We start from the raw sequence: 24785 nt of genomic DNA on the forward strand, positions 1-24785 counted from the left end.
GTAAAATTGCAGAACTACCAGCGAGGAGGCCGGCAACCTGACACGTCTTTCAACGCTTTTAGACGTTTTTCATACTCAAGGATTTTCATAAATTGGCCTGAACTGGCTATAAAGTGAATTGACGAAAAGGCAAAAAAAAAAAAGTCATCAAAGTTGGGTGAATGTTGCTTGGACAATTTATGAAAACTGTATGAAATGTCAACCAGGGGTAATCGTTCCTAAAACGACTTAATTCTATAAATCCAAAGTGAATTATTTACGTAATGCGTCTTAATTATTGAAAACTGTTATTCCAAAGGGCACAAATATTTAGGTGTCTGGTAATAAACTGCAGGATATCTTAAAAATAGAACTCAGCGAAGTAAAACCATAAACGTTTTGCCCTCCAAACGAAAAAAAAAGAATAAATTTGAGTTAGCTAAAACTAACATCACTACCGCAAACTGCAATTGTTACATAAACAGGTTGTTATTTTAAACGTTATTTCATAAAGTATATCATTATCAAAAACTAGTGAATTAACCACTACAAATTAATAAGTGCACGTGGTACAAATAACTACGTCTTGGTTCATATACTACAAGACCGAGTTTATTGGTATGCATTTATGTTTGTCATAGAATATCAATATTCTTAAATATTTATATTTTTATATTGAGATAAGGATAGTAGGAAAGGATAGATACGTTTGTGAGTCTTCCTACACCCCACACCCTATCAAACCTGCAAATGATTAGCAATATGTAAGCAGGTCTTTCATTATGATTTCAAATATGTTTTGTGTCTAATCGTTCAAATACATTTTTTGTTTTGTTTCTTCCCATCAAGATTGCTGGAGCTGTTGAAAGGAATGACCTCAGTAACAAAAACAATTTCGATCAAAATGTCAACATTGTCGTCTCGCCGTTGTTTGGCAAAGAATAACATTTACGGTAGTGCCTGCGCGTTGTCGAAAGGGTAAAATGTCATTTGAAAACGATTTGGCTATAAGGCAGAAAAGTGGATGGTCCATTTGCATTTGTTTACTCTGAGGTTGATATTAGTAACCGGAAATAACGAAAAACACACTCGACCAAATTGACTATTCGCCCTCTTGTCATTAGCCCATTCGCTCCACTGCGCATGCTCGGCCGGCGATTCGCGGTTGCGCCAAAGGGGAGAGGATGTTGCTAGCAGCCAGTGTAGATGCACCGCCGTTTTCACAACAAAAACATCATCAAAATTTGCATCTTTGCTGACCTTTTCAGCGGATAATATTGCAAACGCTTCTGGGAGTCGTGCAACTCGGATCGCATCCGCTTCCCTAGCGGTTATGTTTTGGGACTACGTCCTCTGTTGACAATGGAAGCCGAAGGGTTTGCAGATTTACTGGGCTCGTTTTTGCAGGAGCAGAAACAAGAATCATGGCTGGCCAGCTAGGCCGCATACGGAGCTTTTGTAGCAAACAACGGGCGTGTTTGGACACAAGATACGCCATATTGGATTGCTCTTACCGCTAAAAGGTACCACGAAGAATCCAGTGTTTTACCGCGCAACTGTCGCTCAGTTTTGTGCTTGTGCGGCACGTAAAGACAAGCTAACGAGTCCGCTAGCCCCGCAACCTTGACTGCTTGACGTCGTCGTTAGCACAGTAGCAGGCTAACGAAAGCTAGCGTTTCTTGGGCCAGCAGTCATTCGGCCAACTCATTCGAAAACACGTCGAGGGACACCCTTGGACTAACACTCGTCATCGTGTGTCCAATTGGAATTAGGATCGCCCGTTTAATTTGTTCCTTTTACCCTGGATGAATGTGGGACAAAATGGAGACCCCGACGATTGTGTACGATCTGGATACATCTGGGGGCTTAATGGAGGTAAGGTTTCTCGGCCCGTAGGTCCTGTTTTCATAGAAATGCTCTGTTTTTATGAATTGCACGTATTGACGTATGACACACTAAACAGTTCTTTGCATTAAAAGTCTCCTAATGTATACTATTGCGCTTTTCCTTCTAATCTAGTCTTGGGGCTTTAGGAGGCCACATTAGCGACCTTTCTATTCAAGCCTAGCCTGGAATAGCACATAATACTGAATACAATGCTACATGCGCAGAATACTGGAAAGTGGTCACCGATGCATGCAAAACACATCCACAGCAAATTCAGACACTCCTGGCGCCCCCGAAGTCCGAGGAGGTCGAAAAGAGAAGTCGGAAGTTGGGGAGAGACGTCCGGAGAAGCGGCAGGGCCACCAACCACGACACTTGCGATAGTTGTCGAGAAGGAGGCGATTTGCTGTGCTGCGATCACTGCCCTGCAGCTTTCCATCTCCAGTGCTGGTAAGTTGACATTTTCTCAACTTGATAAGTCGGTTTTTACGCACGTCACGTATCCGACACTCGATTTAACTGAACGTGGTGATCGCCAATACAGCAACCGACCATCTATTCAAATTTTAGTTAGTGCAATATCAAACACTGATTCCTATACAGCTGAAATTTAAGTGGTAAAGTGCATTATGTGGCGTGAACAATCTGCTTGTATAAAACGACATTGGGCAATTACACATCCAGTACGCCGTTTCTTGGTTGTGTGTGCAGTTTTAATGAACGTCAAGTCGGCCATCCCACTCTGACGTGCTCCAGCCAGTGGAGCTGCAGCCGTGGCTAAAAATGGAGTCTGTTTACAATATGGCGACCTCCCTGCTCCTTTCTCTCCTAACGCCATTTTACTGAGCTGTTTCAAATGTAGCTTGGGGGTGGGGGATCCCCAAGAACAAAAAATAAAATGTCATTTTGAAATTGTCGGCGCCAGGGGTCGTTCTTGGAAGAGTACTTTTAGCTATTGCTAAGCATCGTTCTACTGCTAAGGGCATTGCAACTTTGGCATCTAACTGCACAGTCCACGCTGTGAGCGCAGTCTCCACATATGGTCACAATTATTCATTTCTGCAGTTGTGTGTTTGTCATATCTTGACAATTTGCTTTTTAGTTTCTAAATTTGATTCACGGGCTCTTATGTGTCTGACCAGCATGGCTGTATGTGAAATCAGGCTCATTGTCATGTTGAACGCAAGGCATCTTGAGTCCATTCTTTATTAATCTTAACATTGCGATTTGAAATGTTGCCAGTTCTTTCAGATGCATGTGTCTTGGTTCTAAAATAAGCAAATAGTTACATATGCAAGACATGGTTATTTTATCAGCAGGTATTTCTGAAACATAGTAGAGTTTTCTTTAATTATAGTTTTAGACTGGGCTCCCGGGCAGCTGGTGCATGAACTCTTTCAACTTAAACCGATGCACTCTGTCTCTAATTATATCGTCTGGAGTGCACACATTTTTAATGTGCGCTGATGAACCAAACGGCACATTTGATTTTTTTTTTTCCGTACAGTCGGTGCGAACCGTTGCACGCTTGTATCATATTTTCGGTTGAACTGAAAACCAGCCTGCTGACTGATTGTTTGAACCATAGTGACCCACCCTTGAGTGAAGAGATGCTTCCGCCTGGAGAATGGATGTGTCACCGCTGCAGTGTTCGAAAAAAGGTGTGTGGTAGTTCACTGATCAAATTTCAGCCCTCCACTGAATCTATTTGCGTTGCAAATGAGTTTCACGCCAAACAATTTCCTGTTTTTCAAATGACCTCTTTCAGAAACGAGAGCAAAAATCTGAGCAGACCAACGGCCTGCTAGAAAAGCCTTCTGCTAAGCGCTCTTCCTCTCCATCTGTGGAGCTGGAGCTTGGCGCCGGGCCATTGCGTCTTGATGGCCTTCCCCCAGGGGCTGGAGCAGCAGGGCCCGGTCTTCGTGTGGCCCAGGTACGCCTCTTGGACCGTAGGAGTAGCAGCAGGCCAAGCAGCCGGCCAGGCACGCCAACTTCCAATACTTCGTCGACCCCTACCCCCTCAGAGGAGCAGAACGACGGAGAAGAGGATGTCGTTGACCCTGAGGATGATGTTCAGGGCACTGAGATGGAGAGTACCGTCTTGTCTCCTCCAACCCCTCGTCTTCTCAAGCGGCCCTTTCAGCTGCTCATAGCAGCCGCTATGGAGAGAAATCCCACACAGTTTCAGCTACCCAGTGAACTTACGTGTACCACCGCTTTGCCAGGTTAGTTGGCACTGCACCTTGTCAAGCGATGGGCAATTTGTGATCTTGAGGGGCTCAAAATAAGCGGTTTTGCATCGCTGTTTGCAAGGTAAATTTTGGACTTTATGTCTCATGGCAACACATGGACTTGCTCAAATTACTGTCCCAAATGGTTTTTGACCAAAAGTTAAGCCACACATGCTTTGTAGATTGCTTAGTGGTAAAACAAAAAAAAAAAAGTGATAAGGCTCTATGTTTAATTGCCATTACACATTCGCTATTGGAGAAGTAGTAGTCGTGCCAAGCGATCACGTATGTTGCATGTTTGGGAGGATTTCAGCAACGTGAAACAAGTCCGTGCGGGTAACAAGTCTATGAGGATTTTTTTTTCCAATTTTCTTTTACCTGCATTTGTTAATTTGATGCCCACACATAAAAAATTACAGCATAACACTCCACCAATTCACTACTTGAACTTCAAAACAAATTCGCCAAAATACCATGCTTTTATTTTGAAGTGTTTCAGAATCATGTTTGCATTCTGAATAGCTTGACTCATCCTCGCTACTGCTTTATCAGAAATGATTGCCATCACATCAAATCTACTAACGTCAACATGCCGCCTTTAAAGGGAGCATGTGTAATTTGTTGCATGCGGCCGTGGAAGCTTTTGGGCATTACAGTAAATGCAGTAATACGCACCTACAGGAGTGCCACCCCCCATGTAATATAACTTAATGATAACTAGACCTAAAATTGTGTTTAAAACATACCGTTGGTCGTTAAGAACGCGTTTATTTGCAAGTTTTTTTAATTTATTTACACGGCAAATGACCAGGTGTAATGGTGCGTTCAAATGCAATCAGAACTCTCAATCTGAGACAGAAACAAGGCCATTGGTAACTAATAATAGTAATTGTTTCATGTTTCATATTGTTATGTAAAAAACGTTGCTTCAGGGGTCTGGGATTAACCGACAAACCAAGAAATGCTCCCGAAAATTTGAAAATTGCTCCTCAAATTGAATCAATGATTCACAAAACGGTTCATCAAAAAAATATTTTGAGTCTTGTCCGGCAATGAGTTCAGCACTTCGTTCTCTTCAGTGATAGCACATCTTTAATCTGTGTTCAGGCAGCAGTAAACGAAGGAAAAAGGAGGAATTACTTGGGAGGCCATTCAGGCGACCACAATACGAACTTGATCCTAATGGTCTGGTGCCATTACCAGTCAAAGTCTGCTTTTTGTGCAACAGGTATATTTATACTTGACATAAAATGACATGTATACTGATCTGTTACACTTTTGGTACATTTACTGTAATTATTGTGTTTTATTTCTTCCTATAGGAGTTGCAGGTTGGCTCCCTTGATACAGTGCGACTACTGTCCTCTCCTATTCCACACAGACTGTCTGGACCCACCACTTACAGCATTACCTGCTGGAAAGTGGATGTGCCCAAATCATGTTGAACATTTAGTGGTGAGTGGGGGAGAACTGCAAGTGTCTGCTTTTCTTTAAGCACAATACTTATTTTTTTCTTTCCAAAAATGTGTTTGTGATCCAGCTAAATCAGAGGAGCCTCAGCCTGTCCAGTCGCTGTCAGCTTTTTGATGAGTTTCAGGACAGGATGTCCCAACATGCTGTTAAGCTGGACTTCCTGCGCAGAGTCCATCGGCAGTTTGCCCCAAACTCTCGGACCACTCAGCAGTGCAACAAAAAGACCATCAAGGTAGACAGCATCTCAGTGCAATGTGTGTTTTTGCAGCTGTGGTGCGTCCCTTTTTTTTTCCCCTCATAATTGCTGTTTGGTTTCAGGTTCCAGATGCCATCAAATCTCAGTACAGGAATCCGCCCTCAATTCTACATCCTGCAGGGGTGCGCCAGTTGGAGCTGGTTTGTAGTGGTGTCCCCGAACATCAGCCTGCCAAGCACCTAACTACAGAAGCTGAGCAGCAGGAGGTAAGATGGGGAAAAAATGGCGACAACTAATTCGGTATTATCAATCAATCAATCAATCAAATTTTATTTATATAGCCCTAAATCACCGAAGTCTCAAAGGGCTTCACAGAATGAAAAGAGGTCATACAGAGACATCTTTTCAATGTAAGGTACACAACAGCATCCCCTGTCAAAGCTCCCAGAAGGGGAAGGAAAAACTCAAAAACCCCAATTTGGGGAAAATCAGAAACCTCCAGAAGGGACCACAGGTGGGAGGAGCCCCCTTCCAGGCCCACAGGTTGAAGTGGATGCTGCATGTACCGAACACAGAAACAATATAAATTACAGAAAACATATTGTGCTATATAGTGCAGTGATGTCTTGACAGCAGGCAAAGCCATTGGGCAGGAACCATCCCGCATTCCAGCCAGGTGGACCGCAGACGGCTAGACTCCTAACCCGTGATGGTCGACCAGCGCAGGACCCAATGGAGGCGGTCAAGTCAACCCTCACCATCTAGCTAGCCCCCTCTCCCGGCCGGAAGAGGGGGGCAGGAAAAAAGAAGAAGGCTGCAGACAGGCTAATTTAACTAAATGCTTTTGAGTATAGATGTGTTTTTAGTCGGGATTTAAAGATTTCTACCGAGGTGGCTGCGCGAACTTCCATAGGTAGGGCATTCCATAGTACTGGCGCGCGAATGGAAAATGCCCTTGATCCCGCAGACTTCTTTTTAGCCCGTGGGGTCGATAGCAAACCGGCATTTTGTGATCGAAGTTGTCGGGACGGAACATAAGGTGATACTAAGTCGACGAGATAGGAAGGAGCTAAACCGTGTAAAATTTTATAAGTAATTAACAACACCTTAAAATCACATCTCACGTGTATTGGAAGCCAATGCAGGTCAGCTAGAATCGGAGTAATATGATCAAACTTTCTCGTCCTTGTCAATAGTCTCGCCGCTGCATTCTGTACACACTGCAGGCTTTTAATGTGAGACATGGGAAGGCCAGAAAACAAAATGTTGCAATAGTCTAGGCGCGACGTAACAAATGCATGAATTAATGTTTCTGCATCGCTAAGAGAAAGAATAGGGCGAATTTTAGCTATATTGCGGAGGTGAAAAAAAATTATTACTACTTTACTACTAATTACTAATTATTACTTTACAATTAAATGTTTTAGCTGTTTGACAGAATGAAACCACCGGTGTCTGTCCACTTTGAGTCTCTGTCCACTTTGTTTTCTTCAGATTGTGTGTAAAGCAGCTGATTTTCTTAAAATTAATATGTTATACTTGTGATTCCGAGAGAATGGAAAATGTAGACTCAAAATTTGTCCTGAAAGAAGAGAGTTTATTCTCTGATTTGGTAGATTTGGATGTATCTATAATTATAGAAACCGTATTCTATGGGTTTTGAAAGCTCAATAAAATGCTCCAAAATAGGTCGCTCTCAATGGATTGTGGTTTGTGCAAATGGCTGACATTGTTAGTCAAAGTAAGACGTTTGCAAACATCCTTTTAATTTTCAAAAGAATGTCTTAAAATGTCGATATTCTGTCTTGTTATGGACCAAACCAGGAGCCCTGACTCATAACCAATTAAGTAGGGCTTAGCCATAAGGGGGCGGCATGGTTGTAGAGTAGTTAGCACATCCGCCTCACAGTTTGGAGTCCCAAGTTCAATTCCAGCTTGCTCCGGCCTCCCTGTGAGGAGTCTGCACGGTCTCCCCGTGCCTGTGTGGGTACTCTCCAGGCTCCCCGGCTTCCTCCTACATTCTAAAACATGCATGTTGGGATTATTAGACACTCTGAATTGTCCTTCGGTTTGGTTGGCTGCATGAACGGCTGTTCCTTACTGTGTGCCCTGCGTTTGGCTATCTTAATATATGTATCAGCAGCTCTTCTGTAGCAAAATATGCCACAATATGCAGAATTTCAAGTTGTATTTTAATCTTCTCTCGGTGTCTCAAACAGTGGCTTCAGGACGTCATCGCCCTCCAATGCAGCATCATGCGACACTTGTCCACCAAGCAGAAACATGAATCCGCGCCACCATCAGCACAGTTGGACTCTGGCAATAAAGAAGGGTGTAAAGCGTGCTCAACATCAGACGATGTGAGAGGTCAGCAGTCTTTACAAAGGACTTCTTCTCCAGTCCCGTACTCAAAACTCAGCAGCACATGCGATGACCTTAAGGGGTCCCCTTCAACACAGGACACTTTAGCACAACAAGTTGCTTCCAAATGCAGCATCTCACCCTGCCAGAACTGTAGTAAACATAACGGACCGCTACCAGAGACGTGTCACCCTTCCAAAGCAAATGGACCATTGGACTGTAACAGCGAGTCCCAGTATGGTGGACAGGAAGTCCCACAGCACAGACTGAAGCCCTGCACAGATCCCCTCGACTCAACTGCTGCCTCTGATCTGGTGAACCACATAGGAAGCGAAACACTGAAAACGGAGCCCGAGAGCGCCGCGGAAGCTTGCACTCCAAAACACAGCCCTGCATCGGCAACTACGTGCTCGCAAAGCAACCAGCAAAACCATCGAAGCCAGGCAGAGCTCCAGAACGAGGGCATGAGCAACAACAGAAAACCCGCTGATCCCGTTACCAGCCAAGAGCAACATCTACGAAATGTTGAATCGTCATCACCAACTCCAGGTACACGCAATCCCAAAGACATTTTTAACCCTCAATCTTATATCCAATATATTTCCAAATGTTGTCAATGCTTGGCTGAAAGAGTGTCTGACGATGGCTGCTGCTAAATGAATTAAGTCCTAACTTTATGTAATTAAGTACTGAGGTAATCAATTACTTTATACAACAACGTTATCAATATCGGTTACTTTAGTACCTAAAGTTAGATTACTTTTTTACTTTTAGTCTAAAGTACTGGTAATTCATTACACAACTCTTTCAGTGCCATGGATGGGAATTTTTGTCTTTTAAAATAGTAATAACAATCATAAATAATAAAATTATCATCAAATACATTTTTTTATGGAGGATAGCTGACACCCTTGACGAATGCTTACCTAATATAAGCCAATTGAGCACAGTAGTGATAACTGACCATTGGCTGGCAGTGTTTCCACACCTACAACACAGATATTACCTACATGCTGTCCTAAGTAGGAATGGAAATCAATCTTTCATATGATACCACCCATATTTACATAGACATAACACACAACGCTTGGCACTAAAAGAGTTAATTATCATAAATAAGGGATTATTACCAAAAGGAAATCAATTACTTAGGACTTTTAGTACCTAAAGTAATTACTTCAGTATTCAAGAATCTAAAGTAATCAATTACTTTTGTATTTTTTTGAATTACTCAATTCTTCTTAGTTCACCTACACATCCTCGAGCAAAACTCTTTCCCTTTAAGAATTTGTATTTATATATACTGTATATCAACTCTTGGATAGTTTCTCAGATATTAACCCTCAATGTGAAATAAATCATTCAAGAGTTCAACTGTGAACTTTTTAACATTAGATGTAAGAAGCAAGTTTTTTGAGGCGTCTCATACAAAAAGAACTATTTCTTTGACTGTGAGTTCCTAATGGGATGACATTTCTGACTCATGCCGCTATGCAGATGTGAAGGCTGACTTGGGAGTGACGGACTCCTTGCTGTCCAGTTCACTCTCCTCGATCGCTGATCTCTGCATAAAAGACTGCATGGACGACAATGGCGGTAGGTGGATTTTGGATTCTACAAGCCGAATGGTCTGAAATTCAAGTCAAATTTTTCACGCCCCTCGCGTATCTTTAAGGGATCGAACTGAACAAGCTCGATACGGAGATGATCAAGTTACTGGCGTGGCAGAGGATCCAGCAGCTTTTCCCTTGTAAAGCTCCCAGCATTCTACCTACAGACACCAGCGATGCTCCCAAAGCCGCTCCATCGCTCCCCGACTGTAAGATTAAACCTTGCAATAGTTTGAGATTTCATTCGATTGTTCCAGAATCTTAATCTCGGATCAATCGCTTTGCAGATCAGAAGAAGTTGCAGGCACGGGCTGTCTTCTACCCACTGACAGGAAAAGGAAAGGCTGTTAACATGTGCTATAGAACGTTATACATAGGATCTGGTAAGACAGGATGACTTTAGCAGAAATCTTTGCTACATGTCCATATACTCATGTTGTGATTGGATTGAAAGAAAAACAGGTGGAACAGTTCAGGTTTTGGTGAAAATTGCCACCGATGTGATTTAATTTGATTCCGTATAGTAAACAATACAATAATAAATAGTGAGATGGTATTTGTTTGAAAATGCAGTTGAGATTAAATGCATTTCCGTTGCCTTTATTTTTAAACCAAGAACACAATTTAGTGAGTGAGGAGTGGAAAAAAATCACAACTGGTTCATGAGGCTTCATTTCCCCATAACTACTTGGAATACTGTTTTTTTGTGTGTATTTTTTTTCAGTCATGTGATGTTTTCAATCTAAACCTTGAGCACAAGTTTGTTGATGTTTCCAAACTTTTGACTAGCACCGTATGATACCTCATCTGTTTTTTTTTTCTTTTTTTCTTCAAGGTGCTGACATGGACGTGTGCCTTCCAAACTATGGTCATTGCAACTTCATATCGGGGAAACACGCCTGTATATTCTACGATGAGGTAAGGCAAGCGCTTTTTAATAATTCATGTTCAGGCATGATTTCATAAATGTGGCTTTTGTTTGTAGAACACCAAGCATTATGAGTTGCTAAACTACAGCGAGCACGGCACCACCGTGGACAATGTCCTTTACTCCTGTGACTTCTCTGAGAAAGCTTTGCCGTCTCCACCCAGCGGCCTCGTGGCTAAAGTCCAAGGCATCATTCGTAAGTTCCTCCCTTTTATTCACAGAATGGGACTTTTTGTCTAATGTCTTTAGGAACTCAGCCCAGATAATCCAATCATCTGCGTCCAGTTCTGAAGACATCAACGTAATGTTCTTCGGTCATAGTGTCACCTACTGGTCAAAGAAATTCGTTTTTTTCCCCGAATATTTATAATAATAGAAAACAGGTACTAGTGATAAGAAAATAAAGCAACGTGAAGCACCACCGATCTTTTTTCTCACTCCTCTGGATGGCGCTCTTGGTCTAAAAAGAAAAATTGACATTTCCACTGTGTGGTTAAAACGAGATCCCATGTTTCGGAGCGAAAAACATCAAAAGTGCTTCACAAGTCTTTATTTAGTCATCATTAGTGGTAACACGGCATATGACAAGGATGAACGTTCTCCTAACGTCAATAAATAAATGCATTGCGCCTGACAATGAATCCTGGGAACTGAAAAGGAACTTTTTGTCTTTTGTAAAGCTCAAAATGTATTTATAATTGACCCCTGCTACTTGCAGGGAATAAGTACCAGGCCAGTGGAAAAGCCATGTATGATTGACACCCACATGCAGGGAGGAGTAAAAAAAAATTTTTTTTACAATTTTTGTTCATCAGTTTTTTTTTAATTAATCCAACATCTGTATAATTTTTCAGCCTAAAATCAGCATTGGCCTCACAAGGGCACTTCATAACCGCTTGCAAACTTAGTCGACACTTAGTTCTGCGGTAACGCTAAGACAGGTGTCATTTATTTATTTTGATCCCTCCCCCCACTCCCCAGGTCGCAGCAAGAAGTGGGCGGAGGAAGAGGGTCCCGCGTCCGCGGCGGGCTCGCTGCCAGCGGGCGGAGTGATGAGCAGCCACCCTCAAGGTGGCTTGGAGCAGCTCTGCAGCTGTAAGGCAAGCAGCTCCAGCCTGATCGGAGGCAGCGGAGCGGGCTGGGAAGGCACGGCCATGCTCCACCACGGTAGCTACATCAAACTCGGCTGCCTCCAGTTCGTCTTCAGCGTCACCGAGTTTGCCAGTAAGCAACCCAAGGAGGAAGACGGCGGCGCGCCTGCCGGCGGCCAGGCGCACGGCGCAGCCGCGGCGGCGCCCCGCGATGCCGCCGCAGCCAGCAGCCCCTCCAGCCAGGATGAGATGGAGACGGCGCCTTCCGACCAAGTGCTCGCTCTGCACTCCAACTCCGTCCCTTGACTCAAAACGGGAAATCCCACCCGCCGCCTGTTTTTATTTTGCACCTTCTATGACATACAGTAGTGGTCAAGCTGCACAGTTGAGTGGTGGACTTGGGAGATGTTTTTTTTTTTTTAGGTCATTGTTAATGATTTATATATTTGCATGGACCTGGCAAGTATAAATGACAATCTCTTATATTTTTAAGTGACTGACATCATCTTTCGGTTCACGTTAGACCGGCTGAGCAAAGGGTATTAGTCTATGTTCAATTATTTTGCCAGTATGTAATCTTATGTTGTCAGTCTAAGACAAATGTCTAATTTTGTTGTTTTGACTCACATCCGTTCTTCATTTTTGCTGCCTTCGTGCCACAGGTAGCTAAATTTGTGTGCTCTACCGCTCACAGTTTGGGGTAATCTAGAAATGTCTTTAAAAGGAAAAAAACGCTGTGTGTGTTGGTGCTTTACCATTCAAAGATTGTAGGGGGCGCCACTTGGAAATGATCGCATCAAAGCAAACGCTGCTTTTTAAACGGCGTTTTCAAGGAATTGATCTGATATACAGCCTTGTTCACTTGGTAAGAAAAATATTTTCTTAAAAAAAAAACATATATAAATGAACACACACATACATAAATACAAAGACGACTTAGTGTCTGGGTGACCCCAGGCCGCTGAACTGTAGTGCACATTCGCTTATGTACAACTGTAAATATGTATAATTCAGTGCCTCTCAGTTGGAGAAGCAGTTCATGTAGATTCACCATGTTTTGGCTTTTAACTGTACAGCCCCAGAAATTTGTGATACTGTGTAGACTACCAGAGATTTTGTGATAAACCTTGTTCATAGTCTGTACTCTGCTATAATCCATCTGCAATATGCAATGGTTTTAGCGCTCATTTTAACATCTTGTGCTGCTCTGTATATAAGCACTCTTTTTCTGTAGCTTCCTCATCTCCTCATATTTGTAAATACATAAAGATTTTCTAAGTACAAGCTCAATGGATCTGGTGGCCCGCCATCTTTTTTTTTTGCAAGAGTGAGAATCGTAACTGGGAACTCAACACAATGTTTGCAGATGGGATTGTTGCAGATGAAATTGTGAAAAGCAGTCATGAATTTGCAACAAATATTTGCTGAAATCTTCAATTTACAACAGTAATTTCCAAACATTTTATCCTCCTGTACACCTTCAGTTGCGTACTCCTGCATCAGCATACACACACAAACACATACATATTCATATTATCCTCAATTTAGATACAAACTATGAAAGTAATATTTAAGATATTCCATGCCACTTTACTCATGTCTTAAAAACAGTATATATTTTATAGACTTTTTTTTTTTTTTTTTTTTACGACACAGCGTTACCTGTGACCCTTTTTTCAAATTTCGAATTTTTGTTACCTCTCTAATGTCAATAAAATATATGAGTCCGAAGGGGTAAGGAACTAAAATCTTTGGAAGTTACTCCATGTTGAGGATTTTTGTGGTAGACATAAAAGAGAAGCCATTTTGTCAATTTCAAAACTTTTTCAACCTTCAAAGTGCTTTGTCATTTGTACATCTTTTAGAAGAAAAACACGATTTTTATATGAATGGGTGTTAGCAGGGTAGACTAAGATCCCAGACCCCCCATCCTACGTGTTTTTTTTCCCACGATGTAGCTGACAGTAATCGGAAAACAAAGCCCTACAAACCACTTGTAATTTTGTTTTACTCCTCTAGATGGTGCTCTAGATTTAAAGACAAAACGCTAGTGAAATGAAATTCCCAATGCATTGTTAAATCGAGTGCCAATCAAGAGGAGCAAAAAATATTGAAACAGAGGCTTAAAACATTTAGCTGCTTATTATTTTAAAACGTTTCATCTGTTAAAATCAGACACGTAATCCAGTTTTGAGCATGTGCACACTTGTCCAACGACCACATGGTCCATTATTTTACTTCCCCACAATTGAGGTGTTAATTCATGGTGGAAAGAGTTTTGAAATTATTTTGGGGCTCTTTTTTTATCACAATCTCAAGACTTTTTATACTTTTTTTTTTATTAATGTCTACCGCACATCATAAAGTCAACTTACCAACAGACACACAGCACGCATCTGAACAAATTAAGCTATTTAAAAACTTACCAGCGTTTTTAGAGAACAGCACCTGTTCACTTTTATAATCATACAAATCGACCAAACATGAATCTAATTAACATATGTATACTTTTTATCAATGTCAAGCTGAATGCAGATTTTTAATAGCAAATGTTTTTGTCTTTTTTTTTTGTGAAACACCCAGTCTCATAACCTCCAGGAGAGAAATAAAGTCATTGGCAGCTATCAGTCTGGAGAGAGTTTCAACGCTATTTCACAGTGACGGCAACATCTGAAAGAAAGACAACATCTGAAAGAAAGTCAGGCCTCTTCTGCCTGGGGCTGCTTTGTCTCTTCAGGACCTGGATGACCTGCTGTGATGGATCTAACCATTAATTACACAGATTCATCCATTACTTGGGTTCTGCAGCAGGACAATGACTGAAACGTGAAACCTACTGGTAAGTCCCCCTCCGAAAGGCTGCAAACCAAACAAAATTAAGGTTTCAAAAGGGAATTTGTACACCACTAGATGGCAATCTTTTCTAAGTGTACAGTGCATTTTTTTTTTAATGGTGGAATGGAGCCTTTACTGTCCCGGTAGCCTCATTTTTCTTTTCTTGTTTTTTCTCATTCAGATGTATTTGCAGCTTTTACCATGACAGCATTAATTATGCATAGACTTTCAAATGAACTTGTTCACTGCCAATGACGGCTTTTGACGTCAAGGATCCATTTTTGCTTGGCTGGCAGCGAATGGGTTCATTCGCCTGTTACTCACTGAATATGTATTGAAAAAAAAACAATAAAAATGCATGACTTGCAGACTAATAACTGCCAATCTGCCGTTTTGAGGAAGAACATTTGACTTGTTCAGTGTCAATGACGGTTCTGGATGTCCAGGGTCCCTTTTTGCTGGGCTGGCAACCAATGAGTTAGTTCTAGAATAACTCAGTGAAAAAAAAAAACAATAAAAATACATGACTTGTGTTTTGAGGAAGAACAAATAACTCTTTTACTGCCAATGACAGCTCTAGCTGTCAATGGTCCAATTTTGCCGGGTTGACATTGAATGAGTTAACGGTCATCTTCATAACCAATGGAGAAATGGAGACGTGATGAATGTGGTATAGCATTAACGTTTGTAGTTTTTTTGTGTGGCAATACTCTTCATGGCCTAGCTCGCAGCTCAAAATTTCTTCATAGGCTTCCATAGAGGCAGGTACTGTGTTAAGTACCTACTTATTAAAATTAAGTGGGGTGCCCCAGGGGTCAATTCTTGGTGTCATTCTTTTTTTTAAATCTATGTTTCTTCTTTGGGATAACATCTGGAAGCATGGTATCAGCTTCCACGGTTACGCACACCGCCGTGTCTCCTCATGACTCAGGGAAATTCACGCTCTTCTTAAACGTATTTGAGATACAAAGGCATGAAGGGCAGTTATTATCCAACAGCTCAAGTGGGACACACCAGGGATTGGTCCCGAAGGCAGAGTGAACTTTAACTGAATTTTTTTTGTCCAAGCCAAGCTTGTGCAACAAGCTCGCCTCTAATTTGTTGACAAGGCTTTATTGTCCCTTGCTGATTTCTGGCCCTTCCAGTTTGCTTGGGGCTGATAACAAGAAAAACATTGTCACGCCCCGACAGGAAATGGGTGTGCTTGTTTCACCGTTTGAGTCTAGTCAAGCTCCTGAACATATCAGAACACGCTGCAAACAAGCACCATAACTCGCTAAATTTGTTGCTTGTATTCTTTGAGTTTTCTCTCAAACATGCTTATTACCTTGTTGGTTTTGGGTGTAGTTTTAGGTGCTGGTTACCTTTACCGTCAAGTTGTGGTGAAGGGGAAGCAATGCACAAGCAAAACAAGGCTGCATGGGAAGACTGTGATTGTGACCGGTAAGATTACATCATCTTAATTTGATTTAGGACTGTAGGAGTTGCTTCCAGTGTCTGAAAGGAAAGCGCTAATGTAAAGTTATTTACTTCATCAAAAAGCTAAGGAAAATAGAACCCTGGCAACCAAGCAATAGAGTTAGAATGTGACTTGGACTTGAATTGCTTGTTTTAGCTCTCAATTGTTCCTTTTTTTTTTTTAACTTAATCATGCAAAACTACGAATTTCTGCCCCCCCCCCCTTTTTTTTAACTATCCCTGACTGTCTGACATGCAAAATTTCACATTGAATTAACAGTTGCAGTAGGAATATTGTATTAGGATTGTCGATAACAGTGGTTCTCAAATGGGGGTACGGGTGCCCCTGGGGGTACTTGAAGGAACACTAGGGGTACTTGAGATTTTAAATGAAACAAACAGGCAAAAATCCTTAAAAATAATTATTGCGTTAATTAAATGTTTCATGAAAATGCAAAAGTGCAAAAAACAAATTTCATGTTCAGTCTGTTATTCAATTTCATTATTTTAAAGGGCCAGAATCTCCCCCCATACTAGAATGGTTTGACCCAACTTTTCACGTGCCACCTCTCGTTACCTGTCAGTCTAATGATTTATTTTTGTGAACAGATCTTTGCGATAATCCCACTTTATATTGAATATTTTTCTGTGGACAAATATTTATTTATAATTTTTATTTTTATTTTTGTGAAGAGATCTCAACTGTAATCCCAAAAGAGTATGATTTATGTTTAATATTTTTCTGTGGGCAAGTATTTATTTATAATTATTTGTTTTTGAGGGCAGGTTAGACACTTAAGGTTGATAATATTTTGTGGACAAATATTTATGAATAATTAAGTTAATGATTTAGTTTGTGAGCAGATCTCTACTGTAATACTAAAAGATTACACTTTATGTTTAGTATTTTTCTGTGGACAAATATTTATAATTTCCTTGGTGAACAGGTCTGACATTTTATGTTGATTATTTTTTGTGGGCAAATATTTAGTAATTATTAATTATTAATTCTGTCTTTTTGACAACAGATCTCTTCTATGACCCAAAAGAGGACACTTTATCTTGATTTTTTTTTTTTTTTTTGAGGACCAACACAAATTGAAGTTTGAAATGTTCTAATGTTTAATAAAGTCTTAAGATGAAAACGTATTTCACAGGGGGTAAATCACTGAAAAAAGGTTGAGAACGACTGATATAGAACGTTGTTCTGTCACCCGAAGGTAGCAACACGGGCATTGGAAAAACTACAGCAATAGACTTGGCAAAAAGAGGAGCCAGGGTTATTCTGGCTTGTCGTAATCGGCAGCGAGGAGAAGCTGCTCTTGCAGATGTCAAGAGGGTAAGACAAATCTGTCATTCTTTATTTTGACGACATAGGACTTGGCATCTTTTTTTTCTAGAAATTAACCTGCAAAGGAGTAGTCTTGAATATGTCTTTTCAATTATTTTTATGTATTTTAAATGTACCATATGCACGTATTCACTGAACTAGAGTACAGCGCTTTCACAACCTGTTTATTGATTCTGAAAGGAGAGTGGGAGCAATCAAGTGGTGTTCATGCAGTTGGATCTGGGGAGCCTGAAGTCCGTTCGCAGCTTTGCCGAAACCTACCTTAAAAATGAACCCAGACTTGACATTCTAATCAACAATGCAGGTAAGAGCGCTACGCTACATACTTCGGAAGCTACATTTGTAGCCATATGCTATAAGTCACTTAAAAGTTCATTTCCTGCTGCAGATAGTGTTAAACTAAAGTCAAGTGAATTAATTCAAGGCAAATTATGTGCATCGACTTCTTGACAAAATAGGACAATTTGCAAATTTGCAGGTATTTTTGTCACAGCTCCAAAACTTTAAAATAAATTGAAAACAAAAAATAAAAGTTACAAATATGATAGTTGTTTCAGCTGGGCAGACATTTTGTATTTCATTCTAATTTGCTGATCAGTCATTGATGCCGTTAATTGGCTTCCCACAAATAAAACATTACAGCAGACACAATCCCCTTTACTCCAGGGTCATTCTGTGCTGCTCGTGTTAACAATATAATTTTTCACATCATATGCAGTTGAACTTCTTATCACCATTTTTTTTTTTAAATTTACTTTTTGTTGGGAGCGGGGTTGACCTCATTTCTGAGCATTGGATGTTTATTTGTCATTTTAAGGATTTTGTTTAAGGTTAACGTGTTTATTTATTTTATTTTTTACAATGTATTTGATACATTTTTAGCTATTTGTGGGTTGGACTAGTACCAATTCCCCACAACTACTAGGGATTGATTGAACAGAAAATAAACGTTCAAATAGATGTACAGGTTTTAAACTTGTGGTTAGAACAAAGCTTTTTGTCTTAGTGACTCCTGATTTCAAATCTAGTTATCCATCAATATACAGTGAATTGTGATAATATAAATTGAAACTACATTCATATGGGTTCACGGTCATTATGTCCCTCCAAGGCAAACCATAACCACAATCATGTGGCCCATAAAAGAAATGCGTTTGACACTCCTACTCTATTTTAAAGTAATCTGCTCCGGGGCGGGGGCTTCCAGTTCGTTCAGATTTAAGACCATTAGACTTGCTTTTTGCATATATGTCATTAGCAAAGCAATAATACATTTGTTAATACAGAAAAAAATAAATTAGCATCGCAAATGTATGAATCGATTGGAGGAATCCAGATGCATTTAAAATAATATTAAGTAACAATATCACAATCTAATCAAATGTGACATGTCTACCAATCAAGCAAATTGAATCTGATATATGGTTTATTTATGATGAAATATGAAAAAGAAGACAAATGGCCGCACTGCTGTTTCTGTTCTAGGAATTTTCTTGCAGGGTCGAACCGAGGACGGTTTGGGCATGATGTTTGGCATCAATCATGTCGGCCACTTCCTCTTAACCAACCTTTTGCTGGACCGACTGAAGGAGTGCCAACCAAGCCGAGTGGTCAATGTGTCATCCGTGGGGCATAACTTTGGAAACATCGACTTTGAATGCCTGAATAAACACAAAGCTCTGGGGCTGGGGACCTCATTCGTGCAGGTCCTTCGAGTCTACTCTGACAGCAAGCTGTGCAATGTCCTCTTCACCCATGAGTTGGCCAAGAGACTGCAAGGAACCAAAGTCACATGCTACTCGCTCCACCCAGGTCAGTAGTCAAAACCTGCCGTTAATTCTGATGACAAGACGCAATACGATCTACAAATAAAACATAGGCATAAAATGATAAATCTGCTGACATTGACTTCAAATCGGGAAAACGTGGAGAACAAAGAATAACGTGGCATGCTGCATGCTTTCAATCCTTGTGTGGGATTTAGTCCATCCCTTTGACCTTTACCTCAAAGAATTTTCACATCAAAGGGAAAGAACATTGAAAGAAGACACCAAGGAGCTGAAATTTCACCCAGATTTACTTCGAGATGTCAAATTTCAATATGACACCACCACTTAATTATAACTCTAGAAAAGGTTTGCCATCCCATGGCTGAAATGCTGCAAGAACATTATGGAAGAAAATGACCCAAAATGTTCAAAATCCTGCACAAGAGTTACATTCAAAATGGTAGAAACATTACAGCTTCATCTTTACCGAATTCACAAAAAGTGCAGCAAACATGAAAAGGCAAGTTTGTGCGCAATTCCTTTCCTTCACATACACAGATTATCTATGGGCTGAAGCACGGAACATTCAAATAAATGCATTGAATGTGGGAAAATGTAATCAAACAGATAAATGGAAACAAAAAAGTTACAACTAAAATACAATACTAAAATACAACTAAAATTCAGTCATTTAACAAAAGAACTGCATTTACAAAATAGGAAGACATTAATGATTCACAGCCTAGGTATTTGTGTATTTGAGTCCACAAACACATGAGACATTATTAAATAGATTAAAATATCCTCTAGTGAGGACTTAATAATATAGCTTGAATTATAAATATTTCATGTGTTTGTGTTACGTGTTTTGACAAAAGCAGGCATATGTTGGGGAAATTTGTTTTGAGTTAATGACAAAGACGTAAATATTGGACAGTAATGTCCATTTATGAAATTCTACAAAGACAAGCACAAATTTCAAGCCGTTATCGAAGTGTACAAAAATAAGGACTTAGTAAACGCTATGCAGTTTGTGCACCTTCGCTATAAACTAAATTCCATCGGTTGAGATGTTAAATTTACTCTGATTTTAAACTGTTCACGTCTCAAGATGACGTCCTTATTGAAACGTACTCTCCAGAGGTCATTGAACGTTTCCTGAAATGTTCAGGTCAATTTCTTTTTCCTAAGGTACTGGTTGCTATGGATATTTGAAACACCTCAAAACTAACAAAACAAAACTTGGCAACATTCAAAATGCTGTAACTTTGTCAATTTCTGAGCTACCACCGAATTTTGCTGGAATTATTTTTCATTTTCACCAACATAAGACTGATTTTGAGAAAACAGATCACATATACAATATATAAATAATAAAAAGGCGATGATAATGGAGTGTGATGATGGTTATGCGTGAAAAAGGAAGTCGCTATGGAGAAGATTTGAACTCTTAAATGTGGCGGTGGTTGAAAGAGTCAAGTGACAAAAGTAGAAGTCAGATAAGTACCCTGAAGGGCTTTGGCTCAGATGCTATCGCTTTTTGGAATGTCAGCTGAATGTGGTCAACCTTTTAATGACACTATGACATCACATATCCTTTTTTTGGTTATGATGAAACTCCTCGTGTTGTGATTTTTTTTTAAAAACATACACTTTTTAATTTATTGGAGAAATTGTAGCACCTAAATAAGTCTGCTTAAGTTTGTCTGGTGAACATGTGCTTGTGTGTCTACAAAAATATTTCATTTGTACTGTAGTTCCATGTGTGTTGTTGATGTAATTGTGTTAATTGCCATTTTACACCAGCCCCTCTCACTACGCTAACTATAAATGAGGTTATTATCTGTAAAAGTTGGATAACCATTCCTCAAACTATCATTTTTAACATTAAAAAAAAGAAAAAAGAGTGATATAATCCAGCTTTCAACAACTGTTAACTACTTTTTTTTACAATCTTTATATGTTAGGGGTTACAGCTTAGTCTAAAGCGGAGAAAAATAACCAGACAGGCCAATCCTTAATTGATTGCACTTACACTTGGCATTGGGGTCATTCATGTCACCCTAGCACCCCTATGTCATGTTTTTTTTTCTTTTTTTCATGCAGGAGCTATCAACTCGGAATTGGCCAGGAACGCAAGCTTATTGATGCATATCTTCTTGAAGCCCATTACTACCTTCTTCTTCAAAAACACTGTGGAGGGATGCCAGACCACTCTGCACTGTGCTCTGCAGGAGGGAATCGAACCTCTCAGTGGCCGTTACTTCTCCAACTGTACCGTGCGAGAGGTCTTCTCCAAAGCAAAGGACGATGCTGCGGCTAAGAAGCTGTGGGAAATCTCTGAGCGATTGTGTGGTCTTGCATAAATTTATTCACAAGTGCTTTCAGGTGAATGGGAATTGATAGTCATTGTCCAGATAAAACAGTTGATGATTGGTTTTGCTCACCAATCTGCAATTTAATAATAATAAAATACTATTAATCACGCTGATGGTTTGGCAACATTCAAACCTGTACGATTTCTAAATAAATGATGAATTACTATCAATGGATGGACTGAAAGCAGAATAGCAATGTGCTGTGTATTTTTTGTTGTTATTTTTATCCTTCAAAGAGGCATAGCAGCCTGTTACAATAAATCATTACTTTTGCCCTTGTTTTCATTAACACATTAACACGTTTGAATTGTGTTGGGACATCTACTATATTGCAGAATTTTGGCTGTAGTCGTTTACAGGGCAAAACGTCAGAAACATACTGCAGACTTCAATCCAGCTCTTCTTATCTACAAACGGCTTCACACGCAAGGTGGACTGTGCAAAGAGGATATTCAATAAATAAAATGCTAAATATAATTGGAAAAGTCAAAACAGTATTTGTAAAAGCAGAAATTTATTTATTCATTATTTCTTATATTATGGTACTATTATTACTATTCGTTTAAAGTATCACGGGGACGAACAATAACTTTCTTGGTGTACTTTTTAAAGATAAGCAATATTAAATTAGCTTGCATTTTAAATTTCGTCACTTTGTTTTTGAAAATCAATAATTAACGAACCCCCAATCGTGACTCATTGCAATTTACTAGTCATACAGTAATTCGTGAAATTAATACATCGCTAATTTTGTCGAAAAAATTGGGACCACCAAATATGTGGACATCTCAGGCCCTCTTTAATCTTTGACACTATCAACAATTAGCTGCACCATGACACGCTTAGGATCTTAATGGGCAATTTATATTGGGTGTCTGCCGTACCGGAAATGTTTTCCTTGTTAAGTGCACATAGTTCGTCAAAACTCGAGTCGTAATACAATTTGCTATCTGTGGAGTAGAAAAATAGCGACATCTTCTGTTTTCTTAATAATAAAGCATCGACGGGGAAAACGGGTCAACATTTTAATTTGAAAGTGAACCGGAACTACTATATTGACGTCGACATGTTGAAGTAACAATACTGTGATGGTGCTGTTGGGCTTCGTGGCGATAGTCGTCGCCTGCTATGTCTTATTATATTATTGTGTATTCAAGGGTGCGAGATGTTTGAGTCCAGTCAAGCTGAAGGGAAAGACGGCCATCGTAACTGGTGAGGTTTTTGTTTCAAGGATCTATTTCCTTGATGGAAATGGACTGCCGCCGGAAGCAGTTATTTTGGTCAAATGTACACACGAGTACTGATCAGTATAGCTCTTAAAACAAATTTCATAGGATATTTTACACTAATATGTATCATATGAACGTTTTTATTTCACATTTAGTGTTGTGAGGGCTTTGCGTAGTCAAAATATTCAATTGTGGGACTGTGTATGGGACTGTGCCCTTCTGCGCTGTCACCAGTGGAAACTACAAAAGTCTACAGATTTCTTTCTTTCTTTCTTTCTTTCTTTCTTTCTTTCTTTCTTTCTTTCTTTCTTTCAAGGAGAAAAAAAAGTGTATTTCATTTCAGAAAGGAGAAAAAAAAAGTGTATTTCATTTCAGGAGGCAACACAGGTATTGGCAAAGCCACAGCTCTAGAATTGGCCAAGAGGGACGCTAGAGTCATTTTAGCCTGTCGTAACAAGAAGAAAGCTGAAGCAGCTGTGTTTGACATCCGCAGAGTAAGAAGCTAGATAATTTTCCCCTTAAATAAAGTATTTAATTACAGACGGATTTTCACTCACCTGGCACATTTTTGTCACACAGGAGAGTGGAAACAACCAGGTTGTGTTCATGCAATTGGATCTTGCAAGTTTTGGGTCTATACGCAGCTTTGCTGAAACTGTCCTGAAATCAGAGCCCAGAGTGGACATTCTCATCAACAATGCCGGTAAGGTGAATCTAATGGATCAAACTAGCACACTTGAGCCTAGATTTAAGCATATGTTTCCAATATACAGTAAAATATAAGCAATATTTTCGCATTATTTAAAAAATTCATGCAAGTTTTGCTAGATTCGAGCAACATCTTGTATGTTTTCAGGTATGATGGGCCCTGGTTACACAGAGGATGGATATAGCATGGCGTTTGGGGTCAACCATCTAGGTCACTTCCTGCTCACTAACCTTCTCCTCAAGCGAATGCAGCGGTGCGGACCCAGTCGCATCGTAAATGTGTCCGCTCTTCTCCACCGCCTTGGCAAAATTGATTTCTCCTCTCTGGCTTCCAAACAAAATTTGGGGACAGGCCAGTCCACCTGGGACAATTTTCAGGCCTACTGCGACAGCAAGCTGTGTAATGTACTGTTCACCAGAGAACTCGCTAACAAGCTGGAATTCTCACAAGTGACTTGCTACAGCCTTCACCCAGGTGAGGGAAGCTTGCTCTTCTTCACTATTTTTTTTTTTCAATGATTGATCATTTCTTCACTGGATTAAATAATTTATCGGGGCACAAATGGCCCCCAGGCCTTTGTTTGCCCATGCCCAGCCTAGTCGATAGAAATCTGGTCTAACAGGCACATTGAAGAGTTTAAATAAATAAAGAAAGGCTTAGTTTGGAAAGATTGATCAATTCTCTTCTTCACAGGGATTATCTACACTGAACTATGCCGCAATATGAGCCTTTGGCAGCACTTTCTGCTGCTGCCCTTTGCCAAGATGTTCTTTCTGGACCCTGAAGGTGGCTCCCAGACCACCTTGTATTGTGCCCTCCAAGAGGGCATCGAGAGTCTCAGCGGACGCTTTTTTTCCAATTGTGCTCTACAACAGGTGGGGCACAAAGGGCGAGATGATGCCCTTGCAAAAAAGCTGTGGGAGGTGAGTGAGCGATTGACTGGTATAACATAATAAAAGTCTCATTCTGAAACCTCTTAATAGCGCTCTGCCTCATCATGTACTTCCCACATCTATACTTATCTGTAATTATTGTATGGCAAGAAAAATGTTAAAATAAACTAGTTTGAATTTATGTGCCCATCATTTTGCCAGAACTAAGGATTGATGTTTTTGTAAGGTTTTACATGTTTTACATGTCATATATCCAAAATATTTCAACACTTTGTGTATTTACTGTACAGTGAACTGGATTCAAATCCTCTTGGTGCACGAATGATCCAAATTTGCATATAATTGAAAACCGTTGGAATATAGGAGGGGGACACTTGAAAATCTCTCAAAAGAACTGACAGCTCAAA

The 24785-nt window shown here is 40.1% G+C and overlaps 3 protein-coding genes across 4 annotated transcripts; all 3 read left to right on the plus strand.

Annotated features, from left to right (window-relative positions):
• The first annotated feature begins 1164 nt into the window (after positions 1-1164).
• Positions 1165-16037, plus strand: phf12b (PHD finger protein 12b). Of its 2 annotated transcripts, XR_015867160.1 has the most exons (17): positions 1165-1854; positions 2135-2316; positions 3455-3527; positions 3635-4091; positions 5205-5325; positions 5420-5552; positions 5638-5802; positions 5889-6032; positions 7986-8676; positions 9625-9723; positions 9803-9946; positions 10025-10120; positions 10573-10655; positions 10723-10861; positions 11647-12621; positions 14340-14595; positions 15939-16037. XR_015867160.1 is itself a non-coding variant. In XM_088427035.1 (15 exons), exons 1-15 carry the CDS (start codon positions 1789-1791, stop codon positions 12060-12062), a joined length of 3009 nt encoding a protein of 1002 aa, XP_088283161.1. In that variant the 5' UTR covers positions 1165-1788; the 3' UTR covers positions 12063-13494. The 2 variants fall into 2 exon arrangements, 1 of the variants encoding a protein (XP_088283161.1); XM_088427035.1 differs by lacking the exons at positions 14340-14595; positions 15939-16037 and having other exon boundaries at positions 11647-13494.
• On the plus strand, positions 15800-21836 carry LOC148415749 (dehydrogenase/reductase SDR family member 13-like). The gene is made up of 5 exons (XM_088427036.1): positions 15800-16034; positions 17270-17388; positions 17581-17704; positions 18886-19212; positions 21276-21836. Exons 1-5 carry the CDS (start codon positions 15908-15910, stop codon positions 21533-21535), a joined length of 957 nt encoding a protein of 318 aa, XP_088283162.1. The 5' UTR covers positions 15800-15907; the 3' UTR covers positions 21536-21836.
• A 774-nt stretch (positions 21837-22610) lies between these two features.
• On the plus strand, positions 22611-24559 carry LOC148415750 (dehydrogenase/reductase SDR family member 13-like). The gene is made up of 5 exons (XM_088427181.1): positions 22611-22759; positions 23152-23270; positions 23356-23479; positions 23633-23959; positions 24179-24559. The coding sequence occupies exons 1-5, from the start codon at positions 22636-22638 to the stop codon at positions 24436-24438; spliced, it is 954 nt and encodes a 317-aa protein (XP_088283307.1). The 5' UTR covers positions 22611-22635; the 3' UTR covers positions 24439-24559.
• Positions 24560-24785: the final 226 nt, after the last annotated feature.

This window comes from Hippichthys cyanospilos, chromosome 11 (assembly GCF_059441005.1).
Source record: "Hippichthys cyanospilos isolate Australia breed blue-spotted pipefish chromosome 11, RoL_Hcya_1.0, whole genome shotgun sequence".
In the NCBI taxonomy this organism is placed as follows: Eukaryota; Metazoa; Chordata; class Actinopteri; order Syngnathiformes; family Syngnathidae; genus Hippichthys; species Hippichthys cyanospilos.